The sequence below is a fragment of the Helianthus annuus genome, chromosome 11 (assembly GCF_002127325.2).
Source record: "Helianthus annuus cultivar XRQ/B chromosome 11, HanXRQr2.0-SUNRISE, whole genome shotgun sequence".
NCBI classification, from domain to species: Eukaryota; Viridiplantae; Streptophyta; class Magnoliopsida; order Asterales; family Asteraceae; genus Helianthus; species Helianthus annuus.
In genome coordinates, this window is record NC_035443.2 from 21,524,532 (window position 1) to 21,548,641 (window position 24,110).

Here is a 24,110-nt window from a genome sequence, read left to right on the forward strand (position 1 = left end):
ACACGTCTATGTGTGTGATCCGGATTTGCTGACCTGTGGATGAAAACAAATTAGGTGGCAAAATCATAACGAGAAAGGTCAAAAATATTAATTACCTTTATTTTCCAACTTTTCCAAACGACAGGCACATGGCAAACCACAGCTGGTAAAAAGTTGGCAACCACAGCTTGCACCGTAGGCTCTCAACCCGTCTTCCTTACGTTTTAGTTCCATACTCAAAAGCTCAATCGCATATATTGAAACCTTTCTGAGAATATATGCAAGCATGGGCTGATTCTTGTGGTGCGTCATCACTTTTCGGAGGCTTGTTTCAAAGCTACTTCTAATCTCGGCGTATTGTTTATCAACAACATGATCAACATACAGTACAAGTTTATCCAGTGTGTTGCGATGACTTGGAAAGTGACTTTTTAATGTTGCATGCATGCTCTCAACCCTGTTGGTCGTAGTCTGGTGAAAGTTGATAGTTTGGTTAATCCAGCAAGATACAAACTTTTCACGGTACGGATCCAACCAGGATTTCTTCAAATAATCAAAAACCTCTAAAATTAAAAAACGTAAATAGTCAGTTTTTGTTATTATATAAAATTTGAACATAATTATGTAAGAAATACTCACGTTCACGGTCAGCTTCTTTCAGCTGTGCTTCAAGGTTTTCCAAGTTATACCTGTATATTTCCTCGGTCGTAGACTCGCACAATGTCCAAAATGTACGTACGAATTCTTTCCACTCCTTGTCAGAGAATTTCTTCTTGTTGTTCTTATTAATATTTTGTTGAATATGGAACCGACAAAGATACTTATGCGCTTTTGGAAAAACTTGTTCACACGCGTTCATTAGCGCAAAATCCCTGTCTGTTAAAATCACGCGCGGTTCCATACATCCTGCCAGCATAGACTTGATCCTCTGCAACACCCATAGGTAGTTCTCTGACTTCTCAGCGGAAATTACCGCACAAGCAGCCATAAACGATTTGTTTGTCGACGTCATGCCTACGACCTGAACAAATGGCAGGTTGTACATGTTCTTTTTGTATGTGGCGTCAATCAATAGCACATGCGGGAAGGCACACCACATAGTGAATGATTTTTCGTGAACAAAGAAGACGTCTTCAACTTCGTTCGATATCTCATTCGTGCGCATGTAATAAGTGTAATTTTTTTCGATAAGAATGTTTTCATGTTTTTGCATCGGAGACTTACCGACATTTTTTTCGGCGTTGATCTTCTGAACAGCGTTGTGTATATCTTTCGGAATAAGCTTTCTAGCCGGATTGTTTTTTGTCAGCGTTCGCCAGATACTTTGGTTGCGAATATCTTGCTCTGCCAGCTCCTTAACCAGTTTTTTGTCCTCCGAAGAAAGCCTTCTCGCATACGCGTGACCCTCGAAATTTTCAATAGGAGTGTGGTTATGCTTCGCCTTCGTCACCTCGATCCTCCAAACACTTCCGGATGATTCCGAAAACCCGATCATCTCGAACGGGCAGCCTATTTTCTTGCTACCCGTTTTCCTCTGTGTAGCTACACTCTTATGCTCCCCACCAAAAGTACATTGAAACCAAATCTTGTAATTCTCTCCTCTTTTATTCGACCTCTTAGTCACAATGAGGTAACCATTGTCTTTTGCCGTGTCTTGTACCCAACGCACCAACTCTTTACGTGACGAAAAGGTCTGCGTTGTATCAAACGAAAATGTAACCGGGTAACAACCTTCCTCGTCAACAGACACATCCTCCGGCTCACCATCGTCACCGAGGTTCGAATAGACTTGATGTTCAAAGCTCTGTTCACAACCGTAACTCTGGTTTGGATAACACTCCTGCTGTACAAAGCTTTGCTCGCCACCGTAACCGAAATTCGAATAACCTTGTTGACAACCGTAACTGTCGTTTGGATAACACTCCTGCTGTACAAAGCTATAGTCGCCACCGTAACCGAAATTCGAATAACCTTGTTGTGCGTAAGGGTCCTCCACAGGGGTATTCAAATCCAGCTGCACCGTGTTATCACGATAACGAATGCCAGATACAACCTCTGTCTCCCTCAAGTTGGACGACACCGGTTTCTCAAACGAGTCAGAAATAGCGGTCCCCTCGTAAGAATCAGGAACAACTGACTCGTCAGAATATTGACCGAAAAGATAGTTACTGAACCACGACATCGTTTTTTCAAAAAATTTAACTAATAGAGCAAAGAAGATCGACAGAAAACAATTCGAGTGATGAATCTCGAGTCTGGCCAGTGACTTAAAGGCAGATTTTGGGGTCGAAGCGCCGCGCTATGGCCAAAGCGCGGCGCTTAGGGTTCACGGGGCGACTGAAACCTCGTATCACCTTTATGTCTGTCAGTCTGTCACTCAGTCAGTCATTCGAAACCTCGTATCAACTTTTGTCGCCCTAAGCGCCGCGCTATGGCCAAAGCGGCGCGCTTAGGGGTGTGAAAATTATTTTGGCTGTGTGTGATTAGCATGATCCTTGTTTAATAACAAGATAATGATCCATCACACAACCAATCAATCATTAACACATAACATACACACTCTAATCAATATGATAATATACTTACTCGACAAATCCAAGAGATTGACTGCGGACAATCCAAGAGTGGCTGCCGTCACTCCAAGAGAAAGGATGGGGTATAGGGTTTGTTACCTTCTTATTCGAATTATGAGATTATTAAAGTTGTAGATGAGGTCATGTGTATAAACACTTTAGTGAGCCGGGCTTAGTTTGGTTCTATTTCGGGCTCGAGAATCTTGGCCCAACAATATTTGAATCACACGGCTGAAGTGTGGCCCGCTCGGGGTGTGCGACTCGAAGCTTGTGCGCGGTTAACAACAAGTGTCACGAACACTTCACGTCTAACGACCTTTGTTAATTCTAATATACGATAACATGTTTTCATAACAAATACAAGTTCACAACGTACGACCGAACATGAATAGAAATAATACGTGCGTAAAGAGCCTTGGAATTCCGAGTTGTCACATCATCCCCAACTTGAAAGAAATTTCGTCCCGAAATTTGACAAGCAATCTTAGAGGAACGAAGTAATAGATCACAGCGATTGTGGGTTTTTCCTCAAGTGTCACACGACGGGATGTGGTGGCCGGCTGCGTGAGGTGGTCGACGGAACGTGGAGAGGGTGGGAGAGGAGGGTTGCGGCTGGAGAGGATGAGAGGAGGTTAGGGTTTATTTTTTTGAAGGAGAAGGTTTGTGAAGAGCTTAGAAGACATGAGGCCGTATCTGTGTGAAAAAGAGGTCAGGAAGAGGTTTTTTAATGAAAACCCTTCTAAAAAACAAACAAGCTGCAGACTCCTATGTCTGCGCGTGGTCTGGGTGGGGAAGACATAAGTGGTTCTGAAGTGCTTCTAGCAAAAAACAAACACCACCTAAATGTTGGATACAGCAACTTCCGTTGCGCGATGATGCGGAAAAATCTTTAAAAAGAAATTCAGGATATTTTCTAAATAACAAAAACACGTGATTTATGTGGATTGAAAGCCATATAATGAATAGTATTTCCATGTTGATTAGTCAAAATATTGTTTTCATTCGTTATCAATCAAAACCATCAAAACGGTACCATTATTAGGTGGGTGTTGGTTCGATTTGTTATGATATAACTACTCAATAAAGTTTACGACAAAAAATGCTATATTTTTAGTAGAACTATGTGTTTAATAAAGTTTATATCTGAATGTGGTGAAAAAACAAAACACATCTGTTTATACAATTTTTTTTTAAATTATCGAACAAAAGTTAGTACTATTAAATCAAATGAAATATAATAAATTAGATTAAAGGTGTATATTCTTGATGGTACAAGAGGTGAAACTGAAACTACCTAAAAAGGGCATATGACAACCCTAAGCGGTTTGTAACCAGATGCTTCAACCTAGTTTCAACTCACTCAGGTGAACCCGGTCATGTCTTCAATTTCTAGGCGTTACATACCGGCTATGTAGCTATTTAGTTGCCGATTATGTATTAGATATTATGCTTAAATCGCTATAATTAATAAAACAAAAACACGCTAAAAAGCAACAACTACTCTGATAAATGAAAATACGTTCTCAAAACACTATAGCAACAGAAAGTGGACCTACCGTTTTATATATAGGCAATAAAAAAGGGTGATAACCCATCACCGCCTTACTCGAGCCAATAAGGAAGCGACACGCCGCTAAGATTACGTACTCCAAACGTCACGGCAAAGGGAAAGATAAAACGAAGAAGCAGTAATTCAAGTGAAATGACCGGAAAAAGCAAATTCAAAATTCAAAAAAAAAAAGAGTCCTGCCTAATAAAGGCTCGAACATGCTTCAAAACTAGCCCATAACGTTGCAAACAACGTCATGGACTAGGGGGACTTGATGAGGTGACGTATAACTCACCGAACACCACATGACAAAGACCGAACAGACACGCTACGGCTCACAAAAGTCGTCCGACTTAAAGAATCTTCCCTAACTAACTGAGGGCCCACAATCCTAACCGCCTGATAGTGACTGGTTCGTTCATAGCACCCCTCGCCACATCAGCATTTCCATAAGTATAAATACCATACTTAAACATCCAAAGACGAGTAATCAGTATTTTCTCTCTCTATAATCTCCAACTCTCTCACTGATCGGACTTTGCACTTCCAATACTTATACTCACGCCCGAGCTTGGTCACAGAGAGGCCTCCCTCTCTGTGACAAGGCTGACAGTGTTTTGTTTTATTTTGTTGTGATCTTTACAGGTTGCATCTCATCTCTCTAAGACCCTGTTTCCATTTGGCTCGAGCAGCCAACATTTGAGTCTTCATACCCTCTTGCAAGTAATTGCATCCCATATTTCACTTTATCAACCAATATTTTACTCTTAATGTTAATTTTACCAAAAAATTTCAAATTTTTTATAGTGTAAAATATTAGATTTTTAAGAGTCCTTCCCTTACTCATTTGGATTTTGAGAGTTTAGCCTCCACCAAATTCTCATTTAAGCTTCACCACTGAATCCAAGAGTACATTTGTGAAACGTTTGTTCCAGGTTATCCTCCATATTAGAGGTGCACAAACCGGTTAATTTTAATAACTGGTTCGGTTAATCAGTTATACCGGTTAATTTGACTTTTTGACTTTAACCGGTTAATGCTTTAACCGGTTATTACTTTAACCGGTTATTTTTTTAACTGGTCCGGTTAATTACTTTAACCGGTTCGGTTAATTAACCGGTTATTTTTGGTTATTAACCGTTTTTTTTTTTTGCCTTTTTTTTGAATTTTTCGGTTATTTTTTCGGTTAACCAGTCTATTGGTTAAAAAACTGGTTTAAAAAAACCGGTTAATAACCGGTTATTATACTAAACACTTATAATCGGTTACTAACCTACGGTTAAATAACCGGCTGGACCGGTTATTCCCGAATCGGTTATTAACCGGTTACGGTTAATTAACCGGTTATTTTGTGCACCTCTGCTCCATATCCATAACCTTGATATAAGTCAAGAAAAATCTTTTTCGCTAAAAAGAAAACATAGAACAGAACATTTGAAATTACGCCACGTTCAGATTAAATCACTTGGTTGTATCGAAGAGTGTGGATGTAGCTTCTCGACGTGAAAACAACATACATATTCTATAGTACGTCAATAGAGTTGCTTTCACAACCATGATTCTTGTGAAGATAACTTTCTTTATTAATTATTATGATCATCATACCTTTGACCCATCCACATTAATTAAATTATTACAAATCTAAAAACATGTAAAATTTTAATTAATGCCTAAAAGAACATTTTTAATTCGAATCAAGTCGTGTGTACAAATTAATATCCAAAAAATGGTGCGGGATAATGAAGTTCTGTACGAATCTACTACCCATCCGCCTTTGTTGAAAGATATACGGTTGTAACCGGAATAGCTACAATATTAAAAAAAAAAAACCCTAATTAGTTGAATTTAAAATTAAAGGCATAAAAGTTTATGAAAGTAACAATGATTACATTTTGTCATCCGTGATAGGGTTGTATCCCATATTTCACTTCATCCAAATCCTCATACTCTTTTTAAGGGTATAGGGAGTGGTTAAACACTTTGGAGTGGCAAACCAAAAAACCGACCAATTAGAGCGCGCCATGTCAATCAGTTAAAAGTGTTTAAGCTTTGGTGAAAAGTGTTGGCAATGGTTTAAACACTTGGTGAAGTGGTAAACTATTTTTTTTTTAAAAAAGGAAAAAGGTGTGATTGGTTGAGATAGGAATGGACCCCACCCACAATACCCTCTCTCTCTCTCCTTCCTCCCCTCACCGAATCGTCAAACCATCACCGATTTGGTAAACTTTGAGTGGCAAACTAGTGTTGGCGGCGGTGTTTACCGAGTGGTAAACTAGTTTGCCACTCTTTGCCGATCACCACACCGTACACCCTAAGGGTATCGTTAAATATACCCAAAAAGTCCAATTTTTTTTTATTTTTCCCATAAAGTAGACACATTGGAAAGAGGTCAGTGACTGAAAGTCAAAGATTAAATTGTCTGCTTTGAGTTGGACGGTTACTTGATTGTGAGCATTAGCCCATATGTAATTGTTTTATTTTTATAACTGTTATTATGTCAATAAATGTGGCTGTTATATGGCACGTATATATGAGATCTAACTAATTTTTTATTTTATTTATTTGCATGTAATGGTTTAACTAAATCTTTATTCTCTATTAAAAAATTAGTTAATAAAATAAAATAGTTATAAAAACCGTAGCCACGTTGTGGTGAGCTTATTTTGTTATTTAGTTAATAAAATAAAATAGTTATAAAAACCGTAGCCACATTTAAATTTTATTCGCATATCTTTTTTCATTTGTAGCTAAAAAAAACAGAAAAATTGTACTCTCAAATTATATTCACATATCCTTTAGTATGGACGAACAAAAATGTATTTTTAGGGTACGAAGCATAAAAATACATATCCAAATCTGATTTGCACGTCATATATCTCTTTTGAAGGAGATATTTTACTTTTTTTTTTTAACTTTTTCCCTACTATTTAAGAATAATGTTTCTTGAACTTTTTTCCCAACTTTATCATCGTGAAAGTGGTTTTGTCGATCTATGTGATTAATTGTTTTAATGTTTGCACGTTTACTGTTTTATTAGAGGCTCGTTATTTATTTATGATTAACTTTTTCACTTTCGTATTTATAATAAAGTGTCTTGATTATTTATTTATTTATTACTATTGATATTAATACTATATTAAATAAATAATTAATATAGTACAAAAAAATCCGTTAAATTACAAATATAGTTCGTCCATTAGTAATATATAAAATTGTAATGGTTAACTGTATATATGTATTTCTTTTTTGTTATACAAGACAAGTAGTAGAAACAAAATATAAAAAAGTAATAAAAGTATTATAAAATAAAATAACATAAAAAACATAATTATTAGTTTTGACTTTTATAATAAAATAATGTAATAAAGTAAATAATACAAAAACATAATTATTACCTTTGACTTTTATAATAAAATAATGTAATAAAGTGCTTAATCATTACAAAGTTTGACTAATGGGTAGATTTATCCTTATAATGGGTATATTTATCATACCCCAAAACCGTAGCCACATTTAAATTTTATTCGCATATCTTTTTTCATTTGTAGCTAAAAAAAACAGAAAAATTGTACTGTCAAATTATATTCACATATCCTTTAGTATGGACGAACAAAAATGTATTTTTAGGGTACGAAGCATAAAAATACATATCCAAATCTGATTTGCACGTCATATATCTCTTTTGAAGGAGATATTTTACTTTTTTTTTTTTTTAACTTTTTCCCTACTATTTAAGAATAATGTTTCTTGAACTTTTTTCCCAACTTTATCATCGTGAAAGTGGTTTTGTCGATCTATGTGATTAATTGTTTTAATGTTTGCACGTTTACTGTTTTATTAGAGACTCGTTATTTATTTATGATTAACTTTTTCACTTTCGTATTTATAATAAAGTGTCTTGATTATTTATTTATTTATTACTATTGATATTAATACTATATTAAATAAATAATTAATATAGTACAAAAAAATCCGTTAAATTACAAATATAGTTCGTCCATTAGTAATATATAAAATTGTAATTGTTAACTGTATATATGTATTTCTTTTTTGTTATATAAGACAAGTAGTAGAAACAAAATATAAAAAAGTAATAAAAGTATTATAAAATAAAATAACATAAAAAACATAATTATTAGTTTTGACTTTTATAATAAAATAATGTAATAAAGTAAATAATACAAAAACATAATTATTACCTTTGACTTTTATAATAAAATAATGTAATAAAGTGCTTAATCATTACAAAGTTTGACTAATGGGTAGATTTATCCTTAGAGGACCCGGGGCGGTCATCTTTAACGCGTGATGGGCAAAAAAAAAACGCGTGGAAGTTCAGTTTTTCCACCCCGCCTCATTTACATAACGCGTTATACATTAACGCAAACCATTTTCCGTTATTTCCTTCACGCGTTATCATTTTGGTTTGTGAGGGTATTTGTTGGTTGGGGGGAAATTGTTGGGTGTGGTGGTGAGTGATGACCACCCCTACTAAAAATGCTTGTGAGTGATGGAAAAATGGTCAATGACATGGCGAAACTTGATTGGTGCTTGTGAGTGATAAATTCTATCACTAGTGAACCACCCCTAGTCCCCTTATAATGGGTATATTTATCATACCCCATTTTTAATTGCATCCCATATTTCACTTCATCAACCAATTTAGGGCTTGTTTGGCTAAGCTTTTTTAACTCAAAAAAGATTTTTTTTGTTAAAAGAACTTATTGACTTATAACTTTTTGAAAAGGGATTTTTTTAAAAGAGTTAATTACATTTTTCGTCTCTGTGATTTGTCAAAAATCACTATTTCAGTCCATTAGTTTAAAAATTACGAAAACAGTCCCTGTGGTTTCACTTTCGTAACAATTACAGTCCACCTCCATTAACCCAATCCATTTATATCGTTAAGTTTAAGTGAAATTACCAAATTGCCCTTGTTAATAAAAAACATAATAATTTCTAAAAAATACAAAATATATTCCCCCAACTTAAATTTATCTGAGACCTACATCATCTTCATCCTCTTTAACTGACAGACAACCTCCCTAATCCATGGCACCACTCCTCTCTACTCTCTCTCCTACATCTCTCTCTCTACCCACTTCACTTTAAACATCTCCCGCCTCTTGTCAACTCTTGCTACTACATCCACTGAACCCCTCACCGTCCCAATAGTTAACAACCACCGTACGACCACATTTGGTCACCACCACAATTCAACCTAACAACCATCGACCACCGTCTTTGTCGTACAACCGAACACAACCACCACCTCTGACGAATGCACCAACCACAAAAGATCTGCCTATTGCATACTTTCCTTTGTTCAATTTCTCAACCAGTGGCAAATCATCGGAGAATTTTAGAAAACGGAGGCTGAAACTGATTAAAAGTTGTGTATCGATTAACCGATTAACCGCAGGTGAACTTTCATACTGCAATCCGTAAACAAATGGTGGAACTCATCCGCTTCAGGTTTCAAATTCGATTTCAGATTCGAGATCTGAAGCTCCGCTTCGAATGAACGGTTGAGATGAACAAAACAACTGCCGATAGCCAGGATAAACTGATATGTGATGAGTCTGGTGTTTGATCTAGGGTTTTGAGATGGAGAATGATGATCAGTGTTTGAATATTAGGGTTTAGGGTTGATGATGGTCAGTGTGGGAGAGAAACATTTAGTTTTTTTTAATATATGGGTAATTTGGTAATTTCACCCAAACTTAACGGTATAAATGGATGGGGTTAATGGAGGTGGACTGTAATCGTTACGAAAGTGAAACCACAGGGACTGTTTTCGTAATTTTTAAACTAATGGACTGAAATAGTAATTTTTGACAAACCACAGTTACGAAAAACGTAATTAACTCTTTTAAAAAAGTGTTTGGATTAGCTTATGGGGTAGGAAAACCAATAAGTAAATAAGTTGTTTTTTAAAAAGTGTTTGGCTTAGCTTATTCATCTAAAATGACTAAAAGAGGTAGGAAAACCAATAAGTTATAAGCAGCTTCAAAAAGTCACTCCTTACTAACTTTTCAAAACTAACTTTTCCTCACTATACAAAAAGTCATTTAGAAAAGTGCTTATGAGTTTGTCAAACACCTTTTCTCCTTATTAGTTTTTTTGTAAAAGTCAATAAGTTATAAGGAGGTGTTGAAAGCTTAGCCAAACACCCCCTTCCTTAACTTTTGTTTCGTATTGGCGGTGGTCTTTAATAAACAGGATGATTTGATCAACTCACAACTTTTTTTACAATCAAACTTTATTATTAAAAGTTTGGTTCGTGAATCTAATATAGTCACAAACTCAAACAACTTATTGTTTCTAATATGATCTTCAAAATATTTTTCATCGATGATCATCTTCTTACAAATCCAAGAAGGGGCAGAGGTTAAAGGTGGCTCAAAGGTGTCCCGGCCCTCACCGATTTTTTTCTCTAGTAGTGTTAATTTTACCTAACTTTTTCAAATTTTTTTAGTGTAAAATATTGGATTTTTAATAATTCGGCCCCATCAAGTTTGTGTTCAAATGCCGCCACTGAATCCAAGAGTTATCCATAACCCCAATATAAGTCAAACAAAAATCCATTTCGCTAAAAAAACATACAATAGAACAGATGAGATTACGCCACGTTCAGATTAAATCACTTGGTTGTATTGAAGAGTGTGGATGTAGCTTCTCGACATGGAAACATGATTCTTCGTGAAGATAACTTTCTTTATTAATTATTAAAAATATGATCATACAATCTTTAGGTCAATTATAGCATCACCCCGGAGTGTACCGGTATGCCAAGCCTATGATGAAATTTTACAAAATAATTTTATGAGGTGGTTTAATAAACATAGTATGTTCTTACTCTTACTTAGTATTGTCTATATTGTAAGTTTGAAACATTTTAGGCAAAGGATTTCAGATAGTTGGATTGTCACTCGAGTTTCTTGGACTGATAATGAATTGGTTTTATCTAAGAGCTCATTTATGCCTTTGGAACAAAACAAACATGGGTGCGTGTCTCATGACAAGTTTAGAAGGGTTAGCTTTTTTTTCAAAAAGATTCTAATCCTAATGTTTGGAAATCATTTGCACACTCATGCGCGATGCTACAAATGCAGTTCCTAATATCTAAATTCAGTAAGGAACCAAGTTTGGTTATATAACCTTAAAATCATCATGTTTAATGAATGCTTGCTTATGTTTTTGTAGATGGTGCGCTTAATCTTACAGGAAGATGGATTTTGAAGAACTTTGTGCTACAACCATCAGCATAAATTAACTTGAAGCCCTTGAGACATGGGAGCAAACCGGGTCAGCAACATTTGATTACTTTGAACAGGTCACGTATTGTAAAGTTAATACTACCCGAATGACCTTGTATCGTGTGGCAGGTGCAGTCACTGTAAGAATCTTGCAGGACCATCCTTGAAAATTTGGGGGCCCTGTACGAGGAGAAAAATGGGCCCCTTAATGGGATTTCGCTTTTTTTTTCTTTTTTTTCTACCGGATAGGTGATACACAAAACGTGATATCTCCAAGTTTTGTTGTCGCTACTTAGTTTTTTAATTGATTTAAATGGGTTTAGATGCGTTAAATGGCAAATGGATATAACTTTTTAACTGTTTTAACTGAGCTTTAAACAATGATCATGTGTGCATAGCAAATAAAATTGAGAGTTATGCTCTTATTCCAACCTGCTAATGAAGTTCTGACCTACATGAAGTTGGCAAGATTTTTAACAAGATTTAAGAAAGAATCATTAGCAGATTTGTGAGGAACTTGGAATATAGAAGAATATGGCAGCTTTTAGTTAAGCACCTCTTGAACATTGTTCTAAAGTGGACATGAGAATATGGTTTGTTTATTTATTTATAACCTCCGACACATTCTAAAGCTAATTGTACTGCATACACTCATTGGTTATAAACCAAAAAAAAAAAATGTTATGCCTGGGATTCAAACCTAAAAGCTGAACTCCTACCCTGCGGGGAATCATCAGTGACCACCCCAACCATTCGGTTTCTTAAGCCATTTGATGAGTTGTTTGTCGATTTCCAGGTACAGCCTGGAATTTGAGAATTTCCTTATTATGTTTACTATATTACTTGTCATCAATCAGTTAACACGTTGATGCGGGCCCAAGTGTGGAGTATTTTGTATTTGGAGGCCCAAGACCGTGTAACAAAAGGGGTTTCACTAAAATGGCTCTAACTTGGGCTACGGGGGTCCGTTTTGGACGTGCGACCAGGCGAATCGAACGTGAGAACGAGCTCCATCTTGTTGCAAACGCCTACGGCGGTTTGGGTCATCGTCCGAGCCAAAAAACGCTTATTTCTATTACTTATTTGCATTTTTATGTTTTTTGAACTATTTTGGGCTTTTTGTTTTAGGCCGTGTGTTTGGCCCGTTATCTTTTTTAGGCCCATTTCGAATTTCGGTTTCTATTTATATGTTCCTCTAGTAATATGAATGATCAGACTTGAATTTTGAAACTACTCAATTTTTCACTTCAAATTCTGTGCCCTTTGGGTTGCAATTTGGTGGTTGGGGAAGAACTACACGGGTATTCGTAGAATCAACGTGTTCGATCTTCGTTTCCGTATCACGCGCTACATCACACGTCCTTTATTGGTTTTCAGATATTTGATGTTGATACTTTGCAGGGTGATCATGTGAAACTTTATTAATTGCCATGTAATGGTAAGTTTTTTAAGATTTTAAAGAACTGTTAAAGTCCACTCTTTTTTATAATGCTTTATCAGTCTTTTTATCTTCTATGCTTTTTTTCTTTTTGCAGAAAATGGTACTCAAACTTAAGGAACAACTAAGAAGAATAGTACAACGACTGGCATTAGCCTTAAAATCATGCAAAAACGACACACATATACTTTCGTTTATATTGTTTTTGACATTCTTCGTGTTACCATGTAAATATCTATTTAAAGTAATTGCTATTTTTGGCATGATATATGATCGCTTTTTATTTAAAACCTTTTTTTTTGGTTTTAAACGACTAATGTTTTGTTTAGAATACAATTAATAAAATATTTATCTCATTATACCATTAATATGCCCGTCCACTGAACGGGTATACAACTAGTTTATTAAATTATTATAAATCCAAAAACAAGAAACATAAAACACAAAACGTAAAGAAAGAAGTCGGTCGTGACAGTCCTACTTGTTGGGTGTTTTGATGTACGCCAAATGAGTCGAGTTCCCAACTCTCGTCAATGTTTTCAAATCGTAAGCAATCCAGCACCTTGAACTATCCGTGTGATAGAAATACCCCATGCACTTACAATCCTTGGTGCATTTGTTCTCACAATCGCTTTGTTTGGTCTGATCTCCCCTCGTGTACTTGATCATGAAATGGTCTACCCCTTGAAGCTTGTAGTACCCAAAGTCGCTAGCTTTGCAAGACGTCATTTGTTTCACCTCACACTCTTTACTCCACCCGATTAGCCCGTTTGGTGTCGGGCACGCGACACACTGGCTGTCCTCACATAACCCAAAGTTCCCACATCGTCCCGGTAACTGACACTCACCTGCCACAAACTCCCGATCGAGAAACGTGAACACCAACTCCCATGCCACACCATCTTGCGCATTCGGACTATACGTGTAGATTCTTAGGTTCCCATCTATCCCTAATCGAAGATACGATAACGTGTTGTTGTATCTCGAATGCGCCACGTAGAGTTTATAAGCTGACGTGGGGTTTGTCATAAAGTATGTGAACCCCAAGCGATATAAATATTCGGTGTTTGCGAACGAATTAAAAGTTAAATTAGTTAAACTACCTTGGTTAATGGTGAACCATTCGATAGACGACCAGTAAAGCATTGGTCGAGGCGAGTTGGGACTTTTGTAATACAAGGCAAACCCTGTGGGCTCCATAACCAAACTGTACGGTCCATCGACGTTGCTCACCTTCGATAGCCTACTCACAAGCTTATTCGGACCACCAGCTCGTAGTGTTTGATCCACCAAGAGAGTGTCGGTTGGGGAATCAAAGCTTTGCCATAAGTAATTACCCTTACCGTCGTGAAGAACCATGTTACCGGTTGGAAGCAGTTGAAACCCCACCACACCCTTGTTTGCCGTGTTCGTTTGCCAGGCAACCCGTCCGTCAGCATCCGCCAGGACTAGGTTGCCGTCTGTACCGAATGTGAGGGTGGCGTTTTCGCGAACCGGGTTTCCACGGTTGGCTTCCCAAACCCAACGCATGACGGATTCGGATCCAACCGTACCCATACGGAGAGCTAGAGTAAATGCGTTAGGGGTTGTGTTGTAGAAGCAAAGTTGGAATGGGTTGGTAAATACAGGACGTGCACGATAATTCGCATCATATTCGACGATGTATTCGCCAAAATCACCTTGGTTAACGATAGTGAATGTTTCTGAAGCAGGCACAACAGCTTCAGAAAGAGACGAAAACAGTTGAAAGGAGAGCAAAAGAAGAAAGAAAGTTGAAGCCATTTTTGTTGTGTGTTGGTGTGTTAGCAACTATGAAAGAAGTAGGATTTATAGAAGAGAATTGATGTGATGTAGCCGCCTCGTGGTTTAAGGTTAAAAATAAATTAATAATAAAAGCATCCTCGTGGTAAGGTTAATAATACATTAGTAATAAATTTGATTTTTTATTATTTTGTGAGGTGGCACAGCGTCAAGATTAATAATAAATTAATAACCATTAAGAAAAAAAAAGGACTTACAGGCTTATTGCTACCTTTAATAATCATATAGATCAAGTAATAGGTTGTTGGTGCGAATATTGCAACTTGATCATAGACCTAGTAATGGGTTGTTGGTACGAGGAAGATGCAAAGCGAAATAAAAAATATTAATTTATAAACTGTTTTTCGGCTTATAAAAGTCGTAGATTAGGTCATCACTCCGGAGAGTACCGGTATGCCAAGCCTAAGTTTAATTTTACAAAATAGTTTTATGAGGTGTTTTAATAAACATAGTAAGTTTTTACTACTAATTACTTAGCATCGTCTATATAGTAAGTTTAAAACATTTTAGGCAAAGGATTTCACATTGTTGGATTGTCACTCGAGTTTCTCGAATTGACGATGACCATGTTTTTCGAAACTTAGGCTTATCCGTTACAGGTCATTTCATTCGAGTGAATGTATAACGCCAACAAACAATCGTAACTCACTACCTCAATCGTAAACCAGTTTTAAATACACAGTTAATATGTATTTCTGTTTAAGAAATTAGGGCTTTCTTTTCGTTAAAAGTGCGTTGCAAAAGTGTCAGAATTTGCAACACTTTTTTTTGGAGTTAATTACATAGTTAGTTCCTATGGTTTGCCCAAGGTAGCATACTTAGGTACTAATATTTTAAAATCATATTATAGGGTATTAACTTTTCATTTTGTAACGTTTGGAGGTATTGTAACACCCCAAAAACGGGTTTGGTAATTAACCCATGTTAAAACTAAAAGACGGGTAAAGTACCGTTAGTGGTAAGAGTAACCCGGTGAATATTAGGATTTTAAATAAATAAACCTAACATTAAATGAAAGTAGTATAAAGGTTTTTGCTGAAATAAAGTTTATAGAAGGCCCGACTTAACGGGACTTAAAATAAACTTAGTCATAAATATTCCTGAACCCGCTAAGTTAACTAGGAATATTAAACCTAGTTAATAAGTGGGAATATTGTTAAAAATAAGTAGGTTGTGGCCTACTTAATAACGAACCAAACACGAGGGGTTAAAGTGGGATAACTAGAAAAGTTATTTAACTAAACAAAACACAAACACACACACAAGTGTGTGTTCTGGATCGATCTCAGGAAAGCTCCCATGGAGCTCAACCCTAAACTTCAACAAAACCCTCAAATTGGAGGATCAAACAAGGGTCAAATTCAGATTTGAAGACATAGAAACGGTCACCAAGTCAAGGGGATCGTAAGGTATGTCGAATTTCTAACATTCTTGAAGTTGTAAAAATTGGATAATCATCCTAATCGCGAATTAGGCATGGATTTGAGAAGCTATGGCTAGATTAGTGATGTATATTTGCTTAGGAACAAAACCCTAAGTGAAAATCATACATAACATGCTAGGGATTGAATGATTGAATGATTTACCACACTAGGTTAAGTGGGTTTTAATCATATGATGAATTTGATGATATGATTGTGATTAGGATCATCATGCATGTTAGTAATCGGGATATAATTAAACAATTTGCAAGTTTGAGTATTTGATCATAAGTGATAGTGGTGAATTTTGATGTTAATCAGGGCCGTCTCCGAAAATGTTTAAAAGAATTTTGGCCCTGTGCAAGATAAAAAATTAGGCCCTCCCCTAAATCGATTATTATATAATATTTAATTTGGATTTAGTTGTTTGAAATTTTGGTCTTTTAAAACTGAGTGGGATATTTAATCATTAGTTATTTAGCTTGGGTTTAAATTTTGGGCATTTTAAAATAGTTGTAACTTCTAGTATTAAAACAGATTAACACAGTTAAAAGTAAAAATTTAGAGCTTTTTAATATACATATATATATATATATATATATGGGATATTGGTCTCCAGTCATCTCAAATAGACTTCATTAGCCATTGGCAGACCCACATTTTTTTTATTCTCCCTGACAGTCTCACTTTTCAACTATTTTTTACTCCACTGGTCCTCGGTTAAAAAAACTTAACATAGTTATATTTTTTTTCCGAATTACAAAATGACGTTTTAAGGTTTTTGATCAGAACAAGAATACGAGTCCACTGATGTAAAAAAGGTGTCAATGACCAATGACGTCTATTTGAGATTATTAAAGACCAATATTAAGATATATATTGAGTTAATCTCAGAACTCTAAATAATTAGAGAACTTCTAATAATCAGTTCTTACACATAAAAAACAAATAGAAATAATATTTTTCAAAAAATAATAGGTAGTGGCAAAACCAAAACCTTTAGGGTCACAATATATTTCTATACTTGTTACTATATTATATTTTTTTACTGAGGTAAAAATAGATAAATATAGAATATTAGTAAATTAGATAAAAAAAATCAAATAAATTAAATAAACTAATAAATGTATAACCTAACATAATAATAAATAAGAATTCAACTGAAATTAAAATGGTTTCTTTTAAGGTTTTTATGTTATCATTATTTACTTTTTCGTAATTATAAATTTAAAAGAAAATAGGTCAAAGTTTGAAAGGATACAAGTGTGTCAGAACTCAGAATTAAAAATGTTAGCTATTATCTGTGTATTGTCTTTGATACCCTTACTTATCCTTACTAAATTACTTAAATACCAACATCCTCTTCATCTTTGCCCTCTTAAGATCTTTCCTGCAACTACTTGCCGGAAAAATATTCCGGTCAACATTCCGGATAAAATTAGGGGCCCCGAGACCCACCTCTCCGCCACTGCCCAACCTTTTATGTACAGATATATATAAAAATACAGAAAATTTTGCAGGCCCCTTTTCGTTTTGGCCCTGAGCGGTCGCACACCCGACACATGCTTATGGCCGGCCCTGATGTTAATCTTGGTAAAAATAACTAGTTATGAACTAGTTGCAAATGTGTAAAAATGTATGCACATTAGGTGTTTGTTAAAATGCCTAAGTGAAAACTAAAGTGTTGAAATTAGAGCGAAAACGCGCATTTGAATGATATGATGATTACGCGTAATATGAAGTGAGAAGGGTTCTAAATATAATGTTGATTTAGGCTTAATGTAGTGAACCTTGTGATTTAAAGTGGTTAACTTTAATAAGCTAAGTTAACTAATCATGAAGTCGAATAGTAGTTTCGACGTATGAAATAAGTGAGATGGAATAGTCGTGAATGATTATGACTAATCTAACCATCTTACAATTTACAATGATAGTTTGACGATTAACAAGCTAGGTGAAAGCTTGGGAACAAAGCGGGTCAAACGAAGAAAGAATGAAGGAAAAGCATAATTCGGAGGTAAGGTAAGTATAGCTTACACTAGTCTTATATTTTAGGATATTCTCTTATTGTATTAGTTACGAATAAGATAAATACATAATTGAGGTATGATGTTCCGGCGTGTAAACGTACGGGACAAGATAGTCGCGCATGACAAGAAATCATGTTGATGGTTTAAAAGGAGCTAAATCGGTAATTCGATCATTTCATGACAAATGGAAAATGAAACTTTTGAATGGGTACCTTATAGGGTAAACCAAAATAAACAACAAGGGTAAAATGGTAAATTGGTCACATGTTAAAATAAGTATTTTTGACATGTCATTATTGATAAATTTGTATGCAAATGACTTTTTTCCATATCAATCGAATGATCAAAAGTCATGGGCACACCAAATCTTGCGTCTCATGTTAATCCTGCGTCTCATGTTTGAATATTTAATCTCAGCAAACAAAAAATGGTTTGCAGATAAAAAAATGTCCAACAATAACCTATCCTTTTTCTTTCATTGGTTTTTTTTAAACGGTGAAGTTCATGTATAAGTTACCACACACTCCAAATCAGAGAGCTTAATATTGCCCTACTTCAGCCAGACTATGTTGTCTAAACCGGGCCCACACTAGCTTCAGAGTTTGGCTTTTTTTGGGCGTTCCCCCGGTAAGCCATACCGCCGTCTGCCACTTGACAGACATTATGCCACCACAAGAGCAGAACTCTCTGGCGTAACATACGATGGGATGAAAACTCGGTTGCGCTCGGGAATCGAACTGACAACCTTGCACAAGGTCTAGTTCAAATCCTTCATTGCCTATATCCACCCCAAAATGACACAAGTGAGAATCGAATTTATTACGTATTTCCTCAAACCCAAAAAAAAAGAAAAGAAAAGAAAAGAAATTACCTATTTCCTCTCCCTAACCCATATATATTACATATTTCTCCTTTTCATTAAAATGACTCTTATTTTTGATAATTTTACCCTTATTGAACTATTAAGTGAATATTATTATATACATATTTCTCCTTTTTCATTAAAATGACTCTTATTTACGACTATTTTACCCGTATGGAATCGGGCAATCTACAACACCCACGAATCAAATCCTTGTCAAAATTAGTATTTTTTCTATAAACTCCCATGATCCTGCTCGTACCTAGGAAGCCTCCCATTATACATAACCGATAACTCCCATAATCCCGCTCGTACACCATCCGTCTGTGCACCAATTGCCATGCCCATGGCCATTTAGTCGGAACTTGTTACTATACCACCAAACCACCACATCACCAACCTACAACTACTATCCCACTAGTCAACCCAATACCTATGCATGCACTAGACTTAATGACTTGAACCATACACGCTAATACCAACCAAGTTTGACCATATATAAGTTTGTTTTCCTTAAACTTTTCAAAAACCTAATTTTCTATAAAAGTCACGAGCATAATTTTTCCCACATTGTGTAAAATACTCTAAAGAAAACGTACTCATTGCCTAAAATTTGTCTCAAATACCAACGTGTGGGCGGATATTCATGGAATTGGGCAACCTACAACACCCACGAATCAAATCCTCGACAAAAGTAGTACTTCTTCTATAAACTTAACCCTCCATCTTCAGTTCCTATCTTCAATGAACCCAATTTTATTACCCCCTTCAAATGACAACAAGCACGATTCTCCATCTCTAACGGACTTTATATTTCCGTTATCATTAAACTCGATCCATGTTCAATCCTCGAACTGATCTCCTATGGGTTAATCCTACTCTCAGATCTAACTTCTTACAATCATGACTTTCTATACATTTAACATCACATGTTTAGTCTTACATATGTTTGTCTTTGCACATACTTGAACCTATACATTCGACATTACATGATTAGTTTTACATATGTTGTCCTTACACATACTTGAACACAATCAAATATACACATGCTTAGTCTTTCCGTACACTTGACTTTTCGTAAATTCATATACAAACCCATGACAAATCACACTATGGGTCTTGCCTAATACAACTTCAAATCCGTTCTTACTATAATCCCGTACTTTACGTCCAGAAACTCTCATAGTCAAAACTTTTAAAACTATGCTCACCTATTTTAGAGTGTGTCATCTTAACTATCATGCATGTCCTCTTATTTGTATTACCTTATTTTACCCTTTACCCCATACACCTCAAGAATGACTTATGCGGATCATGCAATGACCAGATTAACTACGGGTGCACACGTAATTATAATGGTAGGCGCATGAAAGTCATAGCAAGTTCAATTGTGTATCGTGACACGGAACGTAACATGACATCGAGTAACGAAACGAATATGACATGGTTAGGGCATGGTGGATACGCCGCTGGTACTTTCTATATATAAGTGTTCCTACCATGTTAACGAAAGTTACGTAAAACGTAACATGGGAAAGTCGGTGTTATTTGAACCTTTTTACTAAACAATATTATTTATCGAACAAACTTTAGTACTCCCTCCGTCCCATTAAATGTGTCTTATTTTGAATTTTCAAAGTCTTTATTTATAAACTTTGACTTTAATTATATATTTTTTGTGTTACATAAAACTTGATGAAAATCAACCCGATAAAAACACTTGTGAAACACACTCAAATCATATAACTTTCATCAAGTATTATCTAACACAAACAAAATTATTTAAGGTCAAAGTTTGTAAATAAAGACTTTGAAAATTCAAAATAAGACACTTTTAGTGGCACGGAGGTAGTATGTCAGTAATCTTTTTTTCCTTTTTCATATAACAATAATTCCCGGCGACACGACCTTTCATTTCGTCACATGCAACCAACACCTCGTTTCTTATGACCAAATACAGAAGTTGCACGAAGACCATGCCCTATATTAATTAGTTGTACTTTTCATACATATTACAATTCTACCTTGAAATATTTTAATATTCGGTTCGACAATAACCATGGTTGTAAAAGTCCCGTCTAGACTCCGAGTACTCCCCGAGTACTCGCTACAAGGTAGGCTGCCGAGGCACGAGTACTCTTCTCCCAGGACAATTACTCCCCGAGTAATCTCCGCCTAAGCCGAGTACTTCCCGAGTACTCCCGAATCCGACTAGGGAGCGCCTAGCGACTTTTGCAACCATGACAATAACAAAATCACACCTTCGAATCTGTTAATCACTGTGGCTCCAACCACCTCCGGCATTCTTCAACGATCTATTTTCTCTTTTGTCTAACACCCTCATTATTTTTACCTCACATGTTTGGTTATCCCTTGTGGACTGGAAAGTTTTTGACAAACCGTGTCTACACCCCCTTAGACCACAACGTTTTCTTACCGGCAAAAAAAATCAATTAACTAATTTCAGCCATTTTACTTGATTATGCATGTAGCTACTTGATTTACACTTCTCAAATCATGCAATCACTTTTCTTGTTACCAAAATTGCTTCCAACTACTTTGATCTAAAAAAAAAATTCTCATAAACTCGACTTAGTCAAGGAAATTATAAAATTTCATTTTTTTTCCTTTTCTTTCACACTTCTCCAACTATTCAACTTGTTTTACCTGATGAAATCTTTCCCTACAAATACAATTTTTATTATCTCATTCTAGATAAAATCTTTTCTTGCAATTATAGTTTTTACCCTCTCAATTTAAACCGATAAAACCATTTTCTTTAAATTGGTTTTTTTTTTTTTTTTTTTTTTTTTGCCAATTGTCTAAACCGATAAAACCCTTTTCTTAAAATTGTACTTTTTAAAATTCAATATTTTATACTACAAAAAAATCAGAAAATTAGGGTAAGATTAACACTACGAGTGAAAAATTAGTGGGGGTCAGGGTACCCACGAGTCACAAGAAACCTCCGCCACTAAACATGTGTGATCTATTAAGAGCTATCGTTAATAAGGCCTAACATGATCCTTTATGACATATATGAACTATCATTATCAGGGGCAGATCTATCTAGTGGTCAGGGGTTGCCCGAGATACCCCTCAACTTTCTTAGCGAAGTGTAATTTTTTTTTCGAATCTTCGTTTTATTTATAAAGGATATCTCTAAGTAAACGTTGGAATACCCCTAAAGATAGGTGAAAATAAGATGAAGTGAAATTTTCCGGTAGACGTAAACGAAAATTCCGGCCACAAAAAGTGGCAGCGGCACTTTTTAAAAAAGTTGAAGGAGATGAACTTGTATTTAGTTTGAACATTGGGAAAGATAAATAAAAAAGGCAAAACACAACACGTCACCTCTATCAGTACGTCACAATCAGAGTCAAAGACCCTTTATCTAATTTACTTTATTTACAGTAATTCATTGTAAATATTAGAGTAAACTGCTATTTTGGTCCCTGTGGTTTGGTCAGTTTTGCCACTTTAGTCCAAATTTCAAACTTTTTACATCCAGGGCCCTGTGGTTTGGTTTTTGTTGCCATTTTAGTCTAAATTTCAAATTTGACCAGATTCTCCTACTTAAACCCTTCTATTTTGTCTTTACTCTCAGGGGCATTTTGGGCATTTTAAAAATTATTATATTTAATTGTATATATTTAATACCTAAAATAATTATATATAATATATACACCCACACATACAGATCTCTCTCTCTCTCTCTCTCATATTTCTCACTCTGCTCTCTCTCTCTCTCTCTGTCTCAACTACCACCACCACACCACCACCACCACCCCCACCACCACCGTATCATCACCACCACCAACTCTGCTCTCTCTCTGAACTACCACCACCACACCACCACCACCACCCCCACCAACGTATCATCACCACCACCACCGTACCTACCACCACCACCTCCTCCACCGTCTCTCTCTTTTTCCCTCTCTCTCTCCTCCTGCCGCCACAAACCACCACCCCCACCACTGCATCATCCCCACCACCACCATCTCTCTGCATCATCCCCACGAAATCAGGTTAGATCTCTCTCTAAACACACTCACCACCACCAAAACCACCACTAGCACCACCACAATCCCCATCTTCCACCGTAACCAATCAAACCCACTAGCCTCATCGTTCGGTGCAAACACCGTCAATCCAATCAAAGCTCCAGATTCAATCGATTGATTATCAGCATCCTCCGTGGAAGCTTGTGAGAAGGAGGGTTTAAGGGTTTTCTTGATTCTTTTGTTCACCATTTTTGTCTGGTGTTCTTGATTTTGCCTCTGCTCACCGTTAGGGTTTCCACTTTCCATCGGTACAAACACCGTCAATCAAACCCACTGGCAAACACCATCAATCCTTTCTCCTCCATCGTTTGCATAAAAAGATTCAAGCTTCTGTTTAAGGTTTCTGGTTTCTAGTTTGGTTTTTGATGTGTTTTTAAGGAATTTGATTTGGGGGTAGAGAGATGATGAGGATGATGATTTTGGGTTGGGTGGCGATGGTGGTGTTGGTATTGGCGGCGACGGTGGTATTGGTAGTTCAGAGAGGGAGAGAGCAGAGTGAGAAAGATGAGAGAGAGAGAGAGTTCTGTATGTGTAGGTATATAATATATATATATATATATATATATATATAATTGTTTTAGGGTATTTTATTTACATAATTGAGTTATAATAATTACAAAATGCTCAAAATACCCCTGAGAATAAAGATAAAATAGAAGGCTTTAAGTAGGAGAATCTGGTCAAATTTGAAATTTGGACCAAAATGGCAACAAAAACCAAACCACAGAGCCCTGAATATAAAAAGTTTGAAATTTGGACTAAAGTGGCAAAACTGGCCAAACCACAGGGACCAAAATGGCAGTTTATTCTAAATATTACTTGTTTGTTTTCCTTAGTTTTTAATTTGTTTGTTTATTCTTTAATTAAGTTTAGATTTACTTGCTAATAAGTTTTCGGTGGTTTTTTGTTGTTAAATATATATGTATTACAAACTAAATAATATTTATAAAACTTTTAAATAATATTTAAAGTTTTATATAAGTTTATTCGTTAACGTTCTCCGGTGTGTGACACACCGGTTATTAAATAGTGACACTATATTATAAATTATGTATCAAGAAAGGTTGATAAACATTTTTTTCTTTTAAAAATAGTTTCACAATACACGTAT

General features: G+C 35.8%; 1 protein-coding gene across 1 annotated transcript; it reads right to left on the reverse strand.

Annotated features, from left to right (window-relative positions):
- Positions 1 to 13,134: 13,134 nt before the first annotated feature.
- On the reverse strand, positions 13,135 to 14,584 carry LOC110922995 (epidermis-specific secreted glycoprotein EP1). Its single transcript, XM_022167189.2, has one exon. It carries the CDS (start codon positions 14,578 to 14,580, stop codon positions 13,276 to 13,278), a length of 1,305 nt encoding a protein of 434 aa, XP_022022881.1. The 5' UTR covers positions 14,581 to 14,584; the 3' UTR covers positions 13,135 to 13,275.
- Positions 14,585 to 24,110: the final 9,526 nt, after the last annotated feature.

What these genes read in the sequence shown, in the direction of transcription:
- LOC110922995 (XM_022167189.2), bottom strand. Translation starts at nt 14,580, where the DNA reads ATGGCTTCAACTTTCTTTCTTCTTTTGCTCTCCTTTCAACTGTTTTCG.